Below are 22,091 nucleotides of genomic sequence, written 5' to 3' on the forward strand. Positions count from 1 at the left end.
CGGGACATGAACCGCGGTCGACTACGTGGGAGTCCAGCGACATAGCCATTACGCTAACTGCTGGTTCTCAGAAATCATTAGGCTTTAAATGTTTCAGTTAAATGGAGTCTCCCAGAGAGTGACAACGTTGTGATAAAAAGTGGTATTTATACATCTTTGTTTCCAGAGCTTGTGCTGTGCTTTCTTTCAAAGGGTTGGAGACCAACACAGTTATTTGTGGAGAGATGTGTAAGTTGCAAGCACAGAGGACCATGCGGTAACAAACACCATGATAGACGATTAGAATAAAAAGTGTACATGAAGTAAAAAAAAACTGCAAAGTAACGACCTCCAAAAAGTCTCGGCTCATAAGAGAGTGAGAGAAATAGCATTAAAAAGACAGACTTAATGTTTTCAGAAGTCTGAAAATTTGACTAAAGCTCACAGTAACCTTGGGTGTGTTTATTGAAGAACTACGGTCAAATCTTGGTGGGAGCAGTGAGCTATGCGGCATTTTACTTACCCATATGCCCATGACTCTCTATCCAAATTCAAGGTAGCCTCAAAAACCAGCAGCCTGTAGCCATGGTGAAAACCAGTAGTCTTGAGGGAAGTACTGGGAGCAGAACAGTGTTGGATCTCCTGAAAAGCCACATTCCTGAGAACTTTCATTTGACCTATGTGGTTGTTCTGTGGAAGGCTGTAACTGCATGGCTCTCCATGTAAGCACTGACCCAGAACCTGCCCCCGTTTGACGTAGCTGTTCCCTAGATACATTTTTTTTTTTTTGAGAGAGAGATTTTCGCTATAGGGTGCGTGTGCTCACCAGACAGACAGAGAGAGACATAGAGACAGAAAGCAAGAAATCACCCCCCAGAGAGGATGGTCATGCCGCAATCCCTTCTCCTCCATTCTCCTCTCGGGATCTTGGGCACGCACGCACACGCGCCCGGCGTGAGTTTTAAGCCACCGGGTCCGGGACGCGAACCATGGTCGACTACGTGGGAGTCCAGCGACATAGCCATTACGCTAACTGCTGATTCCCCCTAGATACATTTTTCACAGCATGTGAAGACATCGCTTAAAATAGCAGCTTCCTCAGGCAGTAATAGGCTAACACTTGCGGCAATCAATAGGCTAACCAAAGCCTTTTGAGATGTCCACAGGGACTTTCAAAAGCTATGACATATGCCTCAGAATCCGGAAAGCCACACCTATGGCCATGGTCTGCGAAGGCCCCCCAAATCCCTCACCTCTCAACTCCAGTTCATTTTGAGGCTCTGTGCAAACACATGTGAAGTCTAAGCAAGATTTGACAACTGTCTGGTTGCGTGTTGAAGACATGCCCAACGACACAGAGAGCCAGGCCTGTGGGAAATGACTGGGAGATGTCTAAGTTTCCGGCACTTAAAGATATTTCTGTCCAATCATTAGGTTTCTCCTAAGCTAACCAAGTAGAAAATTCAGTGGCAAGACATGACAGAGGATACGGGCTTTGTAGAAGTTATTCAGAAAAGTCACTAAACACACAAATGACAGCAACATAAACAACGCCAATCCACAAGGAAAAGAAACCTAAATAGAGGCCGTTTTGAATCCAGAGTTGTTGCCATTTTCCATCATCCAAAGTGTTTCAGTTTCCAACAAAAATTTACGATTCTCTCTCTCTCTCTCTTTCACGCGCACACACACACACACACACACACACACACACACACACCACACACCAGACATTTGGGATTAGTAGACAAAGACCTTAAATCAGTCATTGCAAATTTTTTCAAGCTGGAGAAAACCACATCAAAAGAATTACAGAGAAGTATGTAAATGATGTCTCATGAAGAAGAAAATATCATCACAAAGATAGAGATTCTGTGTGCGTACATATATAACCAAGTAGAAACTCTGGAGATAGTGAGTATGACAACTAGAATAAAAGTGTCGCTAGAGGTGTTCAAGAGAAACGACCTGGCAGGCAAAGAATCGTCAAACTTGGAAGAGAAGCCAATTGAAATTCTCTGGTTAGAGGAACAGAAACAAAAAGAGTGAGGTGAAAGGAACATAGCCCCAGGGACCCTGTAGGACACGATCAGGCACAATAACATGCACAGTGAGAGAGTCCCTGAGGAGAGGAAAGGGAAGAAAGTATGTTTGTTTAATGCAATGAACCAAACAACCCAAATTGGGTTAAAATTGCTCATCTCCAAACAAGGAGCACAGAAACTCCAAAGGGGATAAACTCAAGGAGACCTCGACTCAACCTTGGTGTATCTTCGCCAAACAGTTGAAAGTCAAAGACAGTGAGGCAATGTTGAAAGCGGTGAGAGAAAGCAGTGCTCACCACATGCAAGGGTTCCCCAGTAAGATTCATTGCTAACTGAGTAAGCAGAGCGGTTGATGTTAATCTGAACAAGAGTCTTTGAAGTTAAGATGTTAATTGCAAACTGTGGGGCAATCCAGTAAGAAAATATCTAAAAACCGTGATGAAGAACAATCAAGAGAAAAAAATAGGATATATAAGAAAATGTATGTTTTTCTATTTCTCCATTTGGGCGTTCTTTTCTGTGGTTAATATTATCCCACATTTTTATTGTGTTTCAAGTTTCCGTCGAGAAATCCACTGATAATCTGATGGAGGCAGTCCTGTATGTGACAAAATGCTTTTCTATTGCTACTTTTGAGACTGCGTTCTTGAGACAGCTTGAGAATACTGTGGTGCTCTTTGAATTTAACCTTGTCGGAATTATTTGTGCTTCTTAGACCTGTATGTCCATTTCCTTCCTCTGACTTGGGAATTTTCCAGTCATTATTTCTTTAAATGAGCTCTCTTTCTTTCTCGTTCCCTTCTCCTAGTGAGATTGCCAAAATGCATGTGTTGATAGCCTCATAGTACCTTTTAAATCCCGTGGGTTCTCTTCGCTTTGTTTATTCTGTTTTCTTTTACTCCTCTGACTAAACAAATTAAAATAACCTGCCTTCAAGTTTAATCATTTTTTTCTTTTGTCTTAACAATTTTGCTGTCAAACTCCTCTGATACATTTTAAAAGTTAAACTATGGTAATGTCCATCTCCAGAATCTGCTTGTTTCTTTTACAGCATTTATTCCTTAGTCAATTTTCTCATTTTGTTCATGTACCAATGTATCTGGTTTCATGTGTTACTTGTCTCAGTTTCATTTAGCTCATTGAACATCTTTATGACAGTTATTTAAAATTCTCTGTCAGGCAGCTTGTAGCAGGGTATTTCTTTCCTTCCTTCCTTCCTTCCTTCCTTTTCTTTTTCCTTCTTTCTTTCTTCCTTCCTTTCTTTCTTTCTTTTTCATTCTTTCTTTCTTCTCGCTTCCTTCCTTCCCTTCTTTCTTTCTTCTTCCTTCCTTTCTTTCTTTGCTTCTTACTTTTTCTTTCTTTCTTTTTTAATTACTAAAGGTTGTCTGTGGCAGAGAGAGAGAGAGAAAGAGAAAGAGAGAGAGAGAGAGATCCCAGTGGAATATGTAATCCTTTTTCTTCCATTTCTTCATCCGGTTAGGATCTCCGGGCCATGCATGCATGCAAACATAGTGTGTATCTCAAGTCATAAGTGTTGGGGGCGAACGTAGGTGGGCCGTTGGGAATCAGCTCTCTGTGTACATGGCTCAACTGCTGCTCGGTGGAGCTGTTCTGATCTGCGTTTCTTTATGGCTGACTTCAGAAATATTGTTTTGTCCCTGTGACTGGGCTATGTTTCCCTGTCGATTTGCCCACCCTCTCATCTTTTGCTAGGATTTGAACATTTGAAAATCCAAACAACTTTCCCAGTCTCTCCAAACTGGAATGTCACATTCAGCAGTGGATGGAAGTTCTAGGAACTCTCAAACGTTTCCTGACTGTTTCTCCCCCTGGCATCAGTGTGTTAACTGCAGCAAGTTACTCGCCGTTTGCCTTTGTTTTCGGGTCCTTCTGTACTCTACCTTATGTTGCATTAGTCTTTAGACAAACAGAGAGTAGGCCCTCCAGCAGACCCCAGAGAAGCTGGGGCACCACATATTCCTTGTACTTAGGAATTTCTTCCTTCTTGCTCCATAACAGGCTGCATAGAGGGAGGGGCACAGATGGAGACGGGGCAGGTGTGTGTGTGTGTGTGTGTGTGTGTGTGTGTGTGCGCCAAATGCCAGGAATTGTCCTCCTCCTTTTGCTGGACTCTGTTCCTGCTTTCGCAGTGGCCAGCATGTTGTAGCTTCTCAACTGATCTCTGCAATTGTCACAAAGACATTCTGGTCCATACATTGTTGTTAACTCAATGTCTTTGTGGGAAAAGGAGGGCTACCTTGATCGGTAGCTTCTGATGTCAGTCCCATGGGGAACTTTTAAAGGAGTGGCCTTGGAATAATCGAACCTCTATCTTACACCACCTAAGAATAAATTTCACATGGACTGGCATTTTACATGTGAAATCGCGTAAGTACTACAAGAGACATTTTTCTGTACCTCACGAGTGGAAAAGCTTTGCTATGTCAGGCTGAAAATTCAGAAGAAATAAGGCAAAAAAATGATAAATCTGACTAAATACACATAAAATGCTTTTGCATTACAAAAAATATCCAACAAAATAGCACAAATGAGGTCAAAACACACATAATAAACAGGGAAAATTGTTACTAATTCATGTCATAGAAATAAAGGTAAATGTCCTTATATAGTCCTAAAATGTACAGACATTTTTTAAAAAGAAAGAAAGTCTGAGTCCCTGTAACGACTGGGCCAAAAGCATAAACTGACTGTACATAAGAAAAAGAAAATGAGAGTGGCCATTAGTCATATGAGAAAGATATGTGAATTTGTTTTTGTCAATGAAAGTCAAGTGAAAATGTACACTGATGTTCCGTTTGTCACATGTGAGATAAGCAAAACTCAAAAGCCGGGCAACACTGCTGGGGAAACCCTGAAAACAATTCCTCTCCCAGGAATTGATGGGGAAAAGGCAAATGGTACACATTTTATGAAGGGAGATTTGACTTGATTTGGGCAAGTTAACTTGTGTTTTTACCTCTTAAACAGCAACAGCACATCAAGGGATTCATCCCAAATATATGGTGATAGAAATGATTAAAGATTATGTCACAAAGTTGTTCATGGCAGCCATATTTGTGACAGCAACAATAGAAACAACCACATTGTCCATCAATAGAAGAGTAGTTGAATGTACTATGGTATGTCCACACAATGGAGCATTTTTCTAGCTGGATGGAAGAATGAGAGATGTCTGTCTCTACAAAGCAATGATGCTCCACCCCCCGAAAAAATCCATTTTCATTTTTTTTGGTAACTTCTTCAATTCGTGTGTCTTTAAGCACTTCACTACATGCATTACACTGTGGCTACCACATTCATTCACTGACAACACGGCTTTCACATGGTGAGCAAGTAACACATTATGATCTTTTTTGATACATGTGCCTTTATACTTACAAGATTCATCATAATGTGGTCTGTACATCCATTCACTGAAATAACACAATGCGCCCAGCAAGGAGCCTCAAAGATATATTTTTAAGTGAAAAGGGGCAATGTTAAGAAGTTATATGGTAAATGCAATATTTAGACCAGAGGAAGAATAGTGAATGACTGTCTCTCCAGTGAGAGATGCACGTCCAGTGCCCAGGTAACACCAGTTATCCTATACCTTTAGCCCTTAGGAGATCTGGTAAACACACCCCTGTATAACCTTAACTAATACTGATGTCACTTCACTCACATCTATCCAACTTTGACCCACTCCAAAAATATACATCCTCATGTAAACACTTTTGCCAGTTCAAATTTTCCAAGACCTTTCTATATTTTTATTTAAAAAGCCTCCTTTGTCACACACTTTCAGCTGTTTTGGGTCAGAAATCAGCATCAGCAGCTCTTTATGGCCCTGCGGTGTTAGTGAGATCCGCTGTGACCCAGGAGTCTTTCTGGACAAGGTCAAAGCAGTGAAATGTTGGAGCTGGAATTCACTGGAACATAACAGCCGACTATTACATTGTAAGGGCTTTTGCCAGATATTAAAAAGTAAATCACATAGACCAGCAATCACAGTCATTATATCACAAGGAAACCCAACTCATGCTTTAAACTCACCAATTCCATAATTAATTTTCTTATTACTGTTATCTATGTTCTTGGGGTTATTTACATTTGTTGTAATGGAATGGTGGAACTACATCTCTTCCCAACCCTGCATTCATTGTCATCACTTTGGTATCTTGAAATTGGCAAAGGTGAAAACTTAGGTATGGCATTTCCCACCGTCCTCCTTTCCCTCGAGACCCTGTTGTGAAACCTTTACCTGCTCATTACTGCTTGAAGCCGATCCATACCCTGAGTTGGTGGATATGCTCATATCTAATTCATGCTGATATACTAGAGAGATGTCGCTCTGGATGATAGGAGTTTAAATCTGTGAATGGGGTAGTACATGACAGAGTAAGGTACACAAAAATGGTTTGATATCTAACATTTATAAAGATGTCCTAAGATGACCAACATGCACAATTAAGAGATTTTTAAAAAGTTAGAGAACAATTCAGCAAGTGGTATAGTGGTTAGGGAGACTGTATCCTACATGGCCAACCATGCAGTCTGAGTCCCAAACCTGGCAGTGTGGAAAACATGCCACATGTGTGGGTGTATGTGCCCACAATCATGAAAGGAGGGAGAAATGGAGGAGAAGAGATTCCAGGATTGTGCTGTGACTAAAGTCCTCCCTCCCTCTCTCTCTCTCTCTTCCTGTCTCTCTCCAGCAAGCACGAATGCACCCTTTGGCAAAAATTTAAAAAAGAAAAACGGTAGCAAACTATAGGTTACCCAACAACGTATGTTTGAGTCTGTATGTTCACGTGTGTTTGTGCATAAGGGTGTGTGTGTGTGTGTGTGTGTGTGTGTGTGTCTATGTGGCACCAGTGTCAGGTGTGAAAAGCCCAGTCCAGAAGGGTGCTGGGCTTTAGAAAAAGGAAAGGGCATAGAGAAAAGTGTCTCACTTCTTCCCCCAAAGTGCCATTGCTTCATTTCTCTTCCCATCTTTCCTCTCCTTTCACATGCTGTAACCCAAATATGCTCACTGTCATCCAACTCCTCTGTGAGAGCTACTCACCCTAAGACACAACTGTGTATCAAAGTTTCAATTCTCTTCCTTGTACTGCTGCTTCCTTCCTCCAGGAATATGTGGACTAAATCTTCTGCACTGGAGAAGACAAGATTTGGGATCATTTTTTTCCAAGTGATGCATCAGGGTACAAAGGGAGGCTTATGATGGAATTCTGTCCTAATCCATGATCTGAGTTATTTTCCATGTTTGTTTCTCTGTCACTAGATAGAGAATATAAGAATCCTGACTTCTCAAGACCTCCAAAAAAAAAGAAATAGTTGTAATTGGATGTCATTAGCATCAATCATCTTGGATAAACTAGGGAGGAAGGAATAAGAGTCTACAACAGGCATGCCCAATTGACCTTTCATTCTGCCTGTGGTGTGTGTGGACGGGGAACAGAGACTGAAGTTATTTAGAAAATCAGTAAGGAATCAAGAAACAAGTACAGGCAAGAAAGAGATGATCAATTACTATATATTGTTACCTTGAATAGGAAATAAAAGAACTACTTCAAAAAAACCCTTCTGGGGGCCAGCAGGTGGCATAGTGATTAAGGGCGCTGCACTCCCACATAACCGACTGTGGTTCTGGTCCTAGACTTGGTGGCTTGCTTTTTCATTTTCCCTCTCTTTCTCTCTCTCTCTCTCTCTCTCTCTCTGTCTCTCTCACTCTGTCCCTCCCTGGTCAAATTAAAATAAATAAATAAATAAAATAATTCTAAAAAACTAAAAATAAAAAAACCTTCTGACTGTTTTCTGCGTGAATTTTGAACCTTTCATTTGATGCGCTCCTGCTCTCTCTCTCTCTCTTGCTATATATGAAATATATATATATATGAAATATATATGAAATACGTATATATGAAATACAGAGAGAGAGAGAGAGAGAGAGAGAGAGAGAAATTCACCAGAAACACTGGAGGAAATTACCTTCATTCTTTGAGTGTGCCTTCTCATAGGAATATTGGCCATAAGAATTCTAAGCGGATAGAGTTGCTGCGCGGCTGTGTGTCCTTAGCATACAGTGAGCACAGAATAAATGAAAGATAGTAATTCATCATCATATTTCATTGGCCCTTTGGAACTTCAATCTGGGCACAATTAATTTCCCCTCTTGGGTTCTTGTTGTCCTGAGTGGCCCCAGTTTCCCCCACTATAAAATTCATGTTGGACTAGAATCAAACTGGCATTCCATTGGCCAGAGTTGTCCTGCATACATGTCTGGTTAGGCCCATGTAGAAAGAGCATAGAGAAGAAACCTGATCCAATGATATAAAATTGAGTAATTTTTGCACAGAAATCTAGAATTCCATGTTCCCTTGAAAATCAGTTGATTTGGCAATGAGCACTCCAATTTCCTGCATGGCAAAAGTTGTTGAGAGCCAAGGAGCCACTGACTCCTTAGTTAGAGCATGCACCGACAGTTGGCCAGAGCCCATCTGGCCTGCCCTGCCCAGTGACATGACCTGCGTAATCCTGCACGCACAGTGACTTGTGATCCTCTGGACAACTGGAAACTGACTATGCCAGAAGATAAAGAGCATAGCTACTTAATTGCTCAATTAACACACCACGTGTGTGCGTGCGTGTGTACCCAGAATCATGAAAGGAGGGAGAAATGGAGGAGAAGGGATTGCGGGATTGCGATGTGATCAAAGTGCTTTATTACTTTCTCTCTCTCTTTCTCTGTCTCTTCCTGGTGAGCACACGTGTGCAAAAAAAATAAAGAATCTTTTTTTTAAAGTTAGAGAACTACAGGTTACTGAACAATCTATGTTTGAGTCTGTATGTTCACGTGTGTTTGTGCGTGGGTGTGTATGTGTGTGTGTGAGCGTGTGTGTGCCTGTGTGTGCAGCACCAGTGTCAGGTGCCACTCTTTTTCCTTCTACCAGTTTCCTATCTAGCCATGTAAAGAAATCTAACTTACTTAGTAAGGTGATTCTCACTTTGAAACAAGAATTTATGAAGTCTGCAAGAGTCCGAATAGTCTAAGTTATACTGTGATAACAAACAAACCATATCTCTGTATCTTACAACAACAAGGGTTTATTATTTGTTCATGCACAGAAACCTTGACACATAGGAAACATGTCCTCATGTTCCCACATGTGTGGATAAGTAAGTACATTGGAGCACAAGTAACATCTACATATCACACAATAGGTAACACCTCTAGCATAAAAAATCACAGAAATCCCCATTTAGAGACCGGTCTACTTAGATTGAACAAACCTGTTTTATAAGAGGCATAAAACCACCCTACCACCAAGGGAATAAGGGATGAAGGTACAAGAATATTCACCTTCTGCCAAGAAATTGCTCCACATAATAAAAAGGTCTGAAAGCTCATAAAACACCTGAAGGCTTACAAAAGGACATTAACCATTTTGGACATGAACAATTTGCACATTCAGAAACAGGATACTAAATAGGCAGTGCTCCGGTGAGGCTTCTTCCTCTGGGCTCCTAGATTAAAGAGGAGATTCACCTTAGGCGTCCAGTAGGCAGCGACGTGGAGTTGTTGGGCCTGGGGCGGAGAGAGGGGCCTGGAGACTGGAGTCCTCTATCTCCACAGGAGCTGTAGGCAGAAGGGAAGGAGCCAGAGCCAAGTCACTACCATGTCCCCACCCAGCTTTCCCTCCTACTCAGTAATTTGTCTCCAGGACTGTTGCACAGGTCTCTTCTCTCTTTCCCCTGCCTCCAGTTTTGTTTCCCCCAACCCCTCTGTCACAGCCACCACATTCCTTTCTGTGAAGCCCAAAGCATCTGGGTATGTTCTTCCCTGGGCCAGAAGCATTCCCCAGCTCCTCACCACCCACAGTTTCTGGGATAGCCTCTAAGCCCAGCCTGACATTTTTCCCTGATTGGACCTCCGTCGCTTTGTCCCTTTCTATCCCAGCCTCTTGCCCTTCTGTTCCAGCAGTTCCTCCAGGATTCCGTCTTTGCTCACATACCGCGCCTCTTCCACCGTTTTGGTCCTGGAATGACCAGCCATCCCTCTTGGGCTCCTCATGTGTTTTTCCTTCCTCAGAGCTCCTCCAGGCCTTCCTCTCTGGGCCCTGGGTTCACATCGATCTGCTAAACACGGTGTACAAAGCCATCCAGGCTACACATCAAGACTGGAAGCTCCCTGAATAAAGGGACAAGTCCTCCTACCAGACTAATCCCTTATCACCACTCTATGCCCTCTACAGACAACAGCAGGCAGTAAGGGTTTGGTTAGAGAGCCCTGGGAGGGGATTTAGGAATCCTGGTTCTTCCCCGTGGTATGATGCATATTCTAGGGCAAGGGCTTGCCGCCCTGAGGGCATCAACTTCCTTGTTTCTTGACCTCTGGGGCCAGGACACTTTCTCCTCAGCCTAAAGCCTGAAACACTGAAGATTCACTGAGCAGGCCTCAACTACTGTCTCAGGAGGCAGACCGAGGAACACAGGAGGCTGCACCCAAGGAGGGGTAACCCACAGACCCTGAATTTCCCAGTTTGCCCCTACCTACCACAGCACCCTCCCCTTACCCCTTCACTCCCAACCTCTATTTTCGACTTTCAAAGAGCAGGCCACCTGGTGGGTTGCAGGGCTGGTGTGTGGAGATGGAAACAGAAGGGGCCAGGCGAGAGTTTTTCAGAGAGAGCAGAGCCTCAGCAGCCTCCAGCATCTTCTGCCACTCTGAGCAGGCAGAAACAGAAGCCTGGTCAGAGGCTTTGACGACCTGCAAAGGAAAGCTCATGAGAAAATGGGGACTATGAAACCAACCTCCTCTCAACCCAACAATTATCCCTCAAGCTCCCAGTTCCCTTGAGCCCCCAGTCCCACCCTCAAGGCCCTCTGCTCTTTTCAACCACCAAGCTCAGGTCACCCAAGGGTTCTGGACTCTACTGCCTTCCCAGGACCTCATCCGCTAAGCTCAGACCACACAATGGTTCTGGACTCCACTACTTTCCCAGGACCTGTGGCTGCTGTAGAAGAGGGCTATGCGAGGCACAGGGATGAAGGATCACAGCTGAGCATCTAGAAACAATGAGTGGAGAGAGTAGGAGATTAAACCCTGTGGCAGACGTGCACTGCCAGTACACAGAGAGAGAGGGGCAGGAGTTCGAGTATGTGGATGTTGGAATCCAGATGCCTGCTGGGTCATTAGTCCCCTGTGGCTCAGACAAGTCTCTTCAATAGCTCTTTTTCGGTGTATACTTCCTGAGATACCAATTCCTGCCAGCCTTTCCCTCCCCGGGAGAAAAGCAAGGTTATAGGAAATAAAGGGTGTCAGTGTTTTCATCGGCAAAGCGCCCGGAGAGGTGTGATTACTGTCCCTTTTCTGGGACCGGTTCTCGCTTTTGTACTAACCAGTCTCCAAGGATCTTAAAGGAAAAGGCTGGCTCGGAACCAGTGACATTTCTCTAATGGCCTCTGGACTTTGTCCTGAGCCACTGTCTCTTGCTTCTTCCTCATGGTCATGGCCCTGCTTTTCAGTAGCTGTTTTATTCTGTCCATTGTTCTATGTGGAATAACATCCCCTGTTATTTGAAGTCCTACATTGTGGCGGTTCTTATGCTAGAGCTCTTTCCAATGCTATAGGCATGGAATATTGTCCCCAGTACACCCATAGAGAAGTTGAGCTTTGAAAATATCAAATTGCTTGTCCAAAAATCTCACAAATAGGACATGGCAAAGCTGGAAGAGTCCTGCCCTTGCACCATACCCAGGGGTGATGACGTCCCCTTAGCCTTCATCTCCGCCTGCTCCTCCTCCTCCTCCTCCTCTTACTCCTTCCTGTCTTCTCCCCAGCTCCCAGGGCATGAAGCACAAGCTTTGGTAGGTATACAGGAACACAACACACAAACAGCTCCATGCTCCTTCATCTACTTACATGCCGGGCAGGGCAGGGGGACAGCAGGGCTCTCTGGGAAGAGAAGCCATCTGTTGTTGCTCCCAGGTCGTTGGATCACGGGGCAGAGTCAGAAGTTCAGGGGGCTGGCTGAGCAGCACGGCCCCTTTGGAGCGCTGCTATAAGGGCAGACAGTACCGGCAGGAGTGAGGCATCAGGCCACGAATGGGGAGAGCAGATGCGGGCATGTTTTGTTTTTGTTTGTTTGTTTGTTTTTTGTTTTTTGTTTTTTTGTTTTTTGTTTTTGTTTTTGTTTTTGTTTTTGAGGAGGAGGAGGATAAGTGCTCTGAAGATGGATCACAACTCTGAAGATCGTGAAGGATGGCCAATCGTTTCTTTCATTTCTGCACCAGGGGAAGTTGAGGCCCAAGGACAAGAAATGATTCTTCCCAAGGACCCATGGCAAGTTGGTGGTGGTGTTGGAGATGGAAACCTTGTCTTTGAGATACAGTAGAAGGGGTCTAGGTAGTGGCTGGGTGGAAGCCTCTCCCACTGGGCACATACTCTGCTTACCTCCTTGGGGGTTGTAGGAGGGCGGGTCTCTGGCTGGGGCATGAGGCTCTCCTTCCCAGCTGTGAGAGACCAGGGACAGTCTTGATGAGCCTTTACCCAGTGACACCAAACAACTCTACCCAACTCCAGTCTGGGGTCTCATCCCACCATGGATCTCTCTGACCCATTACATCTCTCTTTCATACCAACACTTGACAAACCACACCACTGGTGTTTTATACTTGGGGAGGCTAAGGTGCAAGTAATAACTTGCTGTAGGCCACAATTCTAACGTGAGTTAGGACAGGTAACCAAAATATCACGCTTCTTCCCCCAAACTCAGGCTCCCACCATGACTGGAGACACTCACTGAGGACTCCTGCTTCAGTGGCCAAATTCTCCATGTGGTTCTGAGCGTTGGGAGAGGCAGCCACAGTCTTTATCAGTCCTTGAGCCAGGAGCTTCTTTAGCTCTGCCTCTTGCTCCTTCTGCAAGGCACTCACATCAGGCAACACCCTCCAAGGCTCCCTAATGTGGGGGATTGAAAGCCTAAGGTTAGTCACATTTAGAGAACTGACCTCTCCCGTTGTCAGATCCTGTACTTACCAGGAGAGGGCACAATTGTGACACACACAGGCCTGGAAGAGGCAGAAATGCCTGTGGCCTCTTATCTGGGTAGTGATGCCATGACTGTGACAGAGGTCGCATCGATCTACAGCTCCTCTGGGACCCAATTCCATCCCCCGTGGGGCTCCGGTCTCAAACGCTGTGGTGTGTACAGAGTTGGCAGGGAAGCAGGGTACAGGTGGTATTTCCTTGCGATGCATGATTCTAGGGGCAGGAGCAGAGGTCAGAATGATCACATGACACACATCTACCAAGGTGCTTCCTCTGCCCTCCAAAACCCCTATCTGCAGTGGCTGGATTCTTCTTGTCTAACCTCCCCAGCACTGAAATCAAAGTTTACCCTTCCTTGTTTTCCCATGGCTTTCTCTAAACTTTGCCTAGACATCCGTGCTCAAGTAGCCTTCTTCTCAGGAAGCCCACCTACCAATAGCCTCCTCCTAAGAAATCTTTGGTGTGCGAATCCCCCACACACTTTGCAATCTGATCATCATTCTTCCTGCTTACTTTCACTCCACCATAGATCCCATTTTCAGGCATACACGTGCACTCCTATGCCTGATTCAGCTATTGCTACACCCCCTTTCTAGAGATCACTGTATGCTCTGGCAAAAGCAGCTACTATTGCTGGCATCCCCCAGCATTTATCTGCCTCATCGCCTGCATTTATTCACTCCACACGTATGATTTTATGCCCCTTAACCCAATCCTATAATTTCTCTTACATTTGTCCTATATTTGATTTTCTCCTTACTCTCCATTCTGATTTTTTCCTGCATTCCACATTAATCTTAACCGTCCCCATGCTCTCCCTTTTGGGTGATTATTCTCTTGCATGCCCTGCAATCATATTGTTTTCCTGGATTCACTCCCCTTTCTCAAGTACTATATTGTCTTTTCATCCCCGGATTCATCCCATTGATTCTTCATTCCCCAGACACTTGTCCACCCCCATTCTGGAACACCAGGCACGATTCTAGAAACTGTAAACCTCTCAATGCAGTAATTTTCCTGGTGGGCCAACAGATCCTCTCAGCTTCTGTGCACACCCATGGTTTCCCTCCACAGCCTCCTGACAACCTTCCAAACTTCTCTCCACACTTCTAAAATTGTACTTGAAAACATGGTCTCTCTATACACTCAAACTCCACCCCCAATCTCCCCGCCTCCCCCCCCCACACACACACACACATGCAGCACCTCCTCCTCAGAAATCCTAGTCATTCCCTGAATCAAAGAGAGGGGCCTGAGCTTTGCCCAAGGGCCCACGGGCCAGGGCTCAGGGGGCTAAGGCAGGGGTTCTGTGAAGGGTTGGGGTGGAGTGGGGGGTGATGGGAGGGTGGGGTCCCCTCCCCACCCCACCCCACCCCCGGGTAAGGTGAAGGAGAGAAAAAGGGAGTGGGCGATCAAAGTGAGAGGGAGGGAGGGGAGAAAGAAGAGACATGGAGAATGAGGGTTGTTTTGCGCTTGCCAGCTCCTGGTTACCCCAGCCTCCAGTAGGTCCTAATCAATCAGCCAGCACAAGAGATCTGAGGGAAGAGCCAGCTCCTCTTCCCTTTCCCGCCTTCCCCACAGTGGCCAATGACTTTCCAGCACTGCTTGTCCCTCCCACCTGCTGTGGCTGGCAACCAATAAGCTGTGAGATGCCTAAGGCTCATGCGCTGTGGTACGCCCCCCTCCTCTCCCCACCCCCCACTTCCTGGTAGCTTCTGGTGCTTGTTTGTCTAGTCCAGTCCTGACTTCTGAAGTGAACTTGAAGTGAAGATGAGCTTTGTGCTGCCGGTGACTTGTTTCCCCCAGACTAGGGTCCCTTCGGATGTGAAGTATTTTGTGTGCATGACTTTTTTTCCTCATGTTCTTTGTGTTCTGTCACGTACCCTTTAAAAATCCATTATGTACATTTCAGAACGATCTGTATTTCTGTCAGGGAGTCTCAATTAGGGCGCATTTCCACTCCCAGAGAATATTGGCCATTGTCCGAAGACATTCTCGTCCACATTTGTGTGTCTCTGTTTCTGGGCTCCCTGTATGTTCCTCGGATAAATGTGTCTATTCCTGTGCCAGTACTACACCATCTTCGTTCTTATCACTCCCTAATCCATCTTGATATCTGCCAGGGCAAGTTCTTAAATTTTATTCATCATCTCAAGTATGTCTCCATCTTATTTGCCTTTTGCCATCTATCTAAATATTAGGATCGGCACGTACCATTCCCTGAGGAGCCACTGGCAACAAATCTGCATTTCATTTTCACTGAATGTGTGCATCGGTAAGGGGAGAATTGACTATCTGTAGGATATTTACCTTTCCCCGTCACCCCGCTTGGAACGTCTCTCCATTCATCTGCATCTTAAATATTTTAATCTTTCAGTTTAGTTTTTAGTTTTGTCTTTTGAACACTCGGAAATTCTACATCATTTATTGTATCTATCCCAAGATACTCTAGTCAAAGTATTGCTGCTCTTGTATTTGGTATCTATTCAGAAGGAAAATTTATGTTTTGACCTACTTGACAGAAATGCCTTAGACCTTTTTAAAAGTATATTGATTTGGGGCGGGCAGGTGGTATGGTGGTTAGAGTACTGGACTCCTGCATGGCCAACCGTAGTTTGAGTCCTAGACCTGGCAGCTTGCTCTCCCACTTTCTATTTCTCTCTCCCCCTCTCTGTTCAAATTAAAAAAAAATAATAATAACAAGTAAAATTAAATGAATAATCTTTAAAAAAAAAAAAAAAAAGAATATTGGTCTGAAAGTCAGCCACCATGCCAAACTCTATGATACCTGAAAGTTTGTCTGTAGATGCCCTGGAGTTTTATGTGAGTCTGTGACTAATAGAAATATAATTGATCTTATGGGTTTCTTAATATGCTGACTAGAATACCCAGCACAAGGTCTAGGAAATGGCAAAATCAAGCTTCTTTCATTTTTCCTGATTTATTTTTTTCATCATACTAGTCAGTTTTTAATGTATGAGATATGGATTTGTTCAGTAATATTACATATCTAGATCAATTTTTCTAAGTCACAATTATGGCTAAATTCTCCATTAAATACAAGGTTCCAAGTACCTGGGCCAGTTGGCCATACCTTGAACAGCCTTTCCTCCCAGTAAGTTTCTATGCTAACTCCATCATAACATTTATTACATATTTTAATTACTAGTTTGTCAGTCTCCCATTAGCCTACAGGCTCCTTGAAGCGAGGGCTGTCTTCACTCTGCCTTTTTAAAGTACACACAGATACCAAATTATTTACTTAATGAGCAATATATCTATTCAAATGACATGCATTTGTTCATAACCACTGAGACTTCTAAGTATTCTAAACTAATCCGTAGTCTGATTAAAAATCCTCAAATTTAATCAAACTTAGGCCAAGGCTGACTTATCTTGTGTTAAATCATTTTTGGAAATTGCAGCTCCGAGGCATTTTATTGTAAAATGTTGAGACCCATATACTTAAACTAATAGGAACTTAAACTCATATACTTCATGCTTTAGCTTGACCTTCTAGTAAATCTTTAGTTTCGTTGATTTTCTCTGCCATATAAGGAGATTCTCCTTTGTCTGGGATGATTTAAAAGCATAATCCCTCGATGAGCATCTCTTATTTTTCCTTTATTCACAGTAGGGCTTGCACCTAATAATAATGCTGCTTCCTGTTTTGTCATTTGGGGTTCAAACCCACCTCTGTAATAGTCACCACTGAAGGCAGATTTCGGTAGACTTTGAAAAACTTGTTTTACTTGAGGCTCCATATGCTTCATGGCTTGCAAAACATAGCAACCTGCAAATCCAGCAGGAGCAATGGTCAGTCCAACTGCTACCACTGTATCGGCCATGGCTCTGGCTGGGTTCCCCTGCCTCCATCGTGAGTGCAGTTCATCCCAACCCAGAGGCTGTAGCCACCAACTGTACACCTTTTTACCAGAAAGCCTGTTTTTCCCTATTTAAATCAAATGCTGCCCACATTTCGATATTAAAAGGTAAAGTTCTCTGTTGAAAATGATATATATGGTAATATCCTTAATTTGATTGTCCTGTATGACATGCATGCTTCGAAAGACCATATTGTGTACTATAGAGATGTGCAACAATTAAATGTAAATATGAAGCCATTATACACACACACACACACACACACACACACACACACACCCTCTGCTCTGCTTTCTTTACCTTACTTATTTGTCCTCTCCTTTCCTCCCTCTTTTCCTTCTTTCCTTCCATTCTTCTTTCCTTCCCTTTTTCCTTGCCTTTAAGATTAAGGAACATACCTTCCATTCCTCATTTCAAAAGTTTGTTTTAAAACCCGTGACTAGATGTTGAGTTCTATTCTTTCCCTGTGTAGAAATGATCAAGACTGTTCATTTTATGTGCCAGCACACTGATTCACTGGTAGCTATTTCCAAAACCTGTAGTGAAGTTGATCTTACCATACAGAAAGAACAAAAATCACTATCTTCAATAATTTCATTGAAAAATTTAATTCAAGAATTAAACATGCACATGCAATTAGCATCTACAGCAACAAAGAGAATATGTCAGCAACACACAAACGTCTCTCATGCTCCCTTTTATCTCTATTTTATTTTCTTATTTTAAAGCAGCCTTGCTCTCCTAGGATAAATTTAACTTAGTGTGGTATGTAAGGTTTGTATGGGGCGGGGGATCCAGTTTGTTCAATTTCGTTTGTGATTTTTGCATATTTTGTTCATGACTGAGATTGACTTTTCTGCTGCTGTCCTTGTCTGGTTCTAAAGTCAAGGTTTTAGTCTCACAGACTGAGTAGGGGAATAGTTCCTCTTTTCTATTTGGAGGTGTTTATCTAAGATTGAGCCTATGTGTCTTAAAACTTTATTATTAAAAATTGTCCACTGAAACATCTGGGATGTGTGATCCTTCATTTGAAACATTGTAGTATGAACAATCTCAATCATCAACGTTTAGAGATTGTATAAAACATTTTACAGTCTCCAGGTTTGTTATCTTAGAACAGTGGTCCTGCAATTTTAGCTTGCATCAGAATCACCTAGAGGGCTTGTTACCACACAGACTGCTGAGAGTCACAACTGGACCGTCCGATGACAAGATGTGGCATGTGTTTGCTTTTCTAAAACCTTCTGATACAGAGTTTGCTTTTCTGAAACCTTCCCTGGTGATACTGATGCTGATGGTGGAAAACTACACTTTGACCACACTGCACAAGACAGGACATCATAAGGAACCTTCAATTATCCATCTCCCACTTGCAACCATTAACAACTCATGGCCAGTCTCATTCCACGCATATCTAGTTGAAGGGGAGTACAATGAAAATTCCTAGAATTCTTAAATTCATGGTATCCTATTGCATTAATTCTCGTTGTTGCTTTTGTTTGTTTGTTTCTCCTTAACAAGTTCCAAACACTTTACCCAATTACTTCAGCATGTATCTAAGTAGTAGTTCATACCCCCTTAGAACCACAATACCGTGATCACTTTAAGAAATGTTTCAGTGATATGCTAATAAGGTGATATGTATGGATATGTAAGTTCATACACAGTACGTGTTTAAATGTCCCCAAGTGTCCTGATAAATCCTTTCAAAGGATTTTGTTGGCGACCAACAAGCCAAAAAAGAAATATATCGTGTGCCATCCCCTGTGGTGCAGCAGTTAATTGCTGTGCATAGGAAGCTGGAACACATCATATGTCGGTCCTGGCAGCTCGACAAATACACCAGCCATGTGTGCGTGCATGACTGAGATACTGACAGAATGGAAAAATCAATACAAAAGGATAGGGGCATGACCATGCCGATTGAGGTGTGCTTTCTCTTTCTCTCTCTTCCTGCCTGAAGAGCACACGAGCCTTCTGCCAATAAAAAGGAAGAAAGAAAGAGAAATAGAGAGAAAGAAAAAAGAAAAGAAAAGAAAAGAAAAGAAAAGAAAAGAAAAGAAAAGAAAAGAAAAGAAAAGAAAGAGAAAAAGGAAGAAAGGCCTTGCATTCAGTTGTCATGTCTCTTTAGTGCCATCCGATCTCAGGTACTCTACCAATGTTTTAACTCCTCTAGGACAATGAGATTTTTCTGGAGCCTAGGCCTGTTACTTGGAAAGTGGCCCACAGCATAGGTTTGCCTGACATTTGTGTCTCGAGTACATTTATGTTTAACATTTTGGGTAAGTATTATGTAGTAGGCAATGAGTATTTCACACAAAATCACCTCTGGGGACTCCCGAGGCCAGTTTGTCTCCTTACAAAGGCAGTACTGCTATTAGTTAATTAGGTGTTTGTCACAGAGATTGCTCCATTGTGAAGTTACCTTTTCCCCTTTGTGATCAATAAACAGCGTATTGCAAGTTATTTTGATGCCATGCTGGTATTTTGTTCCCCAACAAAATTTCACCCATCAGCCTTAGGATTCATTCAGGACCCTAACAGATTTGATTTTGACTTTGGTGGTTGAACAATAGTGGTTTCCCAACTCTTATCATTCATTTCTGCTTTCTTCAATGGGAATTTTGCAGTACAGAAGAGCATCCCATCCCATCCACCCTCCATCTTGTACTGGTTGTATTTGCTGCAGCAGAAAAACGAGAACTGTTTCTTTGGGATGTTGAAAGCAGTATAGAGAGAATGGGGGCTTAACAGTGGTGCAGCAGTAAAATAGAGCACTCTGTGAAGCTGACCCAAATGGGAAGGCTGAACTTCTCATCTGGACACCTCCCTGAGGAGGGCACAGGGCACATGTGGATCCACAATCTATGACTGCCTGTGGTGGGGGCTGGATCATGGTATCAGAATCCTATAGAGTTTGTTCTCTCTCTCTCTCTCTCTCTCTCTCTCTCTCTCTCCTCTCTCTCTCTCTCAGAAAAATTAAATGCTTAAATATTGATAAATGAGTAAACTTTAAAAAGGAAGAGAGTGCCCACAGACTGGACTTTTCTGTGCACCAGAGCTCCAGTTTTATTCCCAGGCACCTGGCCAGCAAGGGACGTTGAGGCAGTGGCACCACTGTCCCCCACCCAACTTCCAGGGAAAGCCCAGGACCCAACCCCCTGGACAGGTTTGCAGTATTTTTTTCTTTGCTCTTCTTCTTTCTTTTGTTAATACCTTCCTCTTCCTTGCCCCACAGACTGGCCTTTGCTCTGTAGCCAAGCTTCAGTTCCATCCCTAGGCTCCTGGCCAGCAAGGGACATTGAGACAGGGGCACCACTGCCCCCTGCCCCACTTCCAGGCTCCCTAGCCCAGGACCCAACCCCCTAGCCAGGCAGGCAGATTTTTTTTTTTCTTTCCTCTTCTTCTTTCTTTTGTTAATACCCTCCTCTTCCTTACCCCACAAACTGACCTTTGCTTTGCAGCAGAGCTCCAGTTCCATCTGGAGAAATCGCACCACGGTTTAGCGTGACTTTTCCTGTATTCTCTGCTGTACTCTTTTCTTTCCTCTTATATTATCCTCTCCTCCTCATCCTCCACCCTGCCATAAGGACTACACAGGTCTAGAATCACATTTCTGAAATTCCCTAGTATTGTAAAGTTCCCTGGGATCCTCCCTTGTACTCAACCACCTGTGAAAAAGGAGATATCCCTCTTCAGACACCCAAATCGAATACACCTCTTGATACCCCATTGCTAAAAACAACAGAAGAGAGACTTCTGTACACATCAATTCACAGCAAAAGGGAAACACACTTGCTCCTAGTCGAAGGAACATTCTCCTGTTCTACTAAGAGGTATTCAAAAGTGAATACATCTTCCAGTGGCTAGAAGTAATTCTAGAAGTAGTTCTAGATGTCCTTATGATGTCCTGTCTTGTGCAGTGTGGTCAAAGTGTAGTTTTCCACCATCAGCATCAGTATCACCAGGGAAGGTTTTAGAAAAGCAAACTCTGGGTCCCACATGCCACATCTTGCCATCAGACGGTCCAGTTGTGACTCTCAGCAGTCTGTGTGGTAACAAGCCCTCTAGGTGATTCTGATGCAAGCTAAAATTGCAGGACCACTGTTCTAAGATAACAAACCTGGAGACTGTAAAATGTTTTATACAATCTCTAAACGTTGATGATTGAGATTGTTCATACTACAATGTTTCAAATGAAGGATCACACATCCCAGATGTTTCAGTGGGCAACTTTTAATAATATAGAGCCTCAGGTCTAAATAAACCAGGAAACATGTCTCCATCAAAGGAACAGAGTAACTCCCCTCCATCATTCGTAAAAACGGAAGACGTTACCAAAACGTCAGAGAAAGAATTTAGAACTTTCATGGTGACCAATTTCTATGAGTTGGAACAGAAAAGAGACAATGAACTACAAGAGATTAGAAAGTCCTTCCACGATATGAAAGAAGAAATGGACACTCTGAAAAAGAATCAGATGGAACTATTAGAGATGAAGTCTCTAATACAGGAAATCAAAAACTCTCTTGAAAGTATTAAAAATCGATTAGACCATGCTGAAGATCGAGTCTCTGATGTAGAAGATAAAACCTCTGACCTAGAAAAACAAACAAACAAGAAATAAATAAAAACACCACAAAAAGTTAGATAAAATCACAAAAGAAACACGAGGGTAATATATGAGAAATACTAAATTCCATCAGACGCCCAAGCATCAGAATAAATGGCATCCCACAAGGTAAAGAAACTAATACAGGCATGGAAAATCTATTCCAAGAAATCCTGGAAGAAAATTTCCCAAGTCTAGAGAGGCACTCAAGCATCCAGACTCAAGAAATACAAAGGACCCCAAACAGAATCAACCCAAGAAGATCTTCCCCAAGGCACATCTTAGCCAGATTGGCCAAGACCACTTATAAAGACATGATATTAAAACTGGCAGGAGGGAACCAGCAGTTAGCGTAATGGCTATGTCACCGTACTCCCATGTAGTCAACCGCGGTTCGCATCCTGGACCCGGTGGCTTAAAACTCACGCCGGGTGCGTGTGCGTGCGTGCCCAAGATCCCGAGAGGAGAATGGAGGAGAAGGGATTGTGGCGTGACCATCCCCCCTGGGGGGTGA

General features: G+C 43.4%; 1 protein-coding gene and 1 pseudogene across 1 annotated transcript; both read right to left on the reverse strand.

Annotated features, from left to right (window-relative positions):
* Positions 1-9,532: 9,532 nt before the first annotated feature.
* Positions 9,533-14,641, reverse strand: LOC102488008 (doublesex- and mab-3-related transcription factor C1-like). The gene is made up of 9 exons (XM_027769486.1): positions 14,572-14,641; positions 13,069-13,293; positions 12,833-12,990; positions 12,484-12,542; positions 11,953-12,089; positions 11,036-11,096; positions 10,650-10,797; positions 10,043-10,166; positions 9,533-9,666 (listed from the first exon to the last, which is right to left on the reverse strand). The coding sequence occupies exons 2-9, from the start codon at positions 13,287-13,289 to the stop codon at positions 9,573-9,575; spliced, it is 1,002 nt and encodes a 333-aa protein (XP_027625287.1). The 5' UTR covers positions 13,290-13,293; positions 14,572-14,641; the 3' UTR covers positions 9,533-9,572.
* A 1,935-nt stretch (positions 14,642-16,576) lies between these two features.
* LOC102493436 (mitochondrial import inner membrane translocase subunit TIM14 pseudogene) lies at positions 16,577-16,928 on the reverse strand (annotated as a pseudogene).
* Positions 16,929-22,091: the final 5,163 nt, after the last annotated feature.

This window comes from Tupaia chinensis, unplaced genomic scaffold, assembly GCF_000334495.1.
Source record: "Tupaia chinensis unplaced genomic scaffold, TupChi_1.0 Scaffold149892_1, whole genome shotgun sequence".
Lineage (NCBI taxonomy): Eukaryota > Metazoa > Chordata > Mammalia > Scandentia > Tupaiidae > Tupaia > Tupaia belangeri.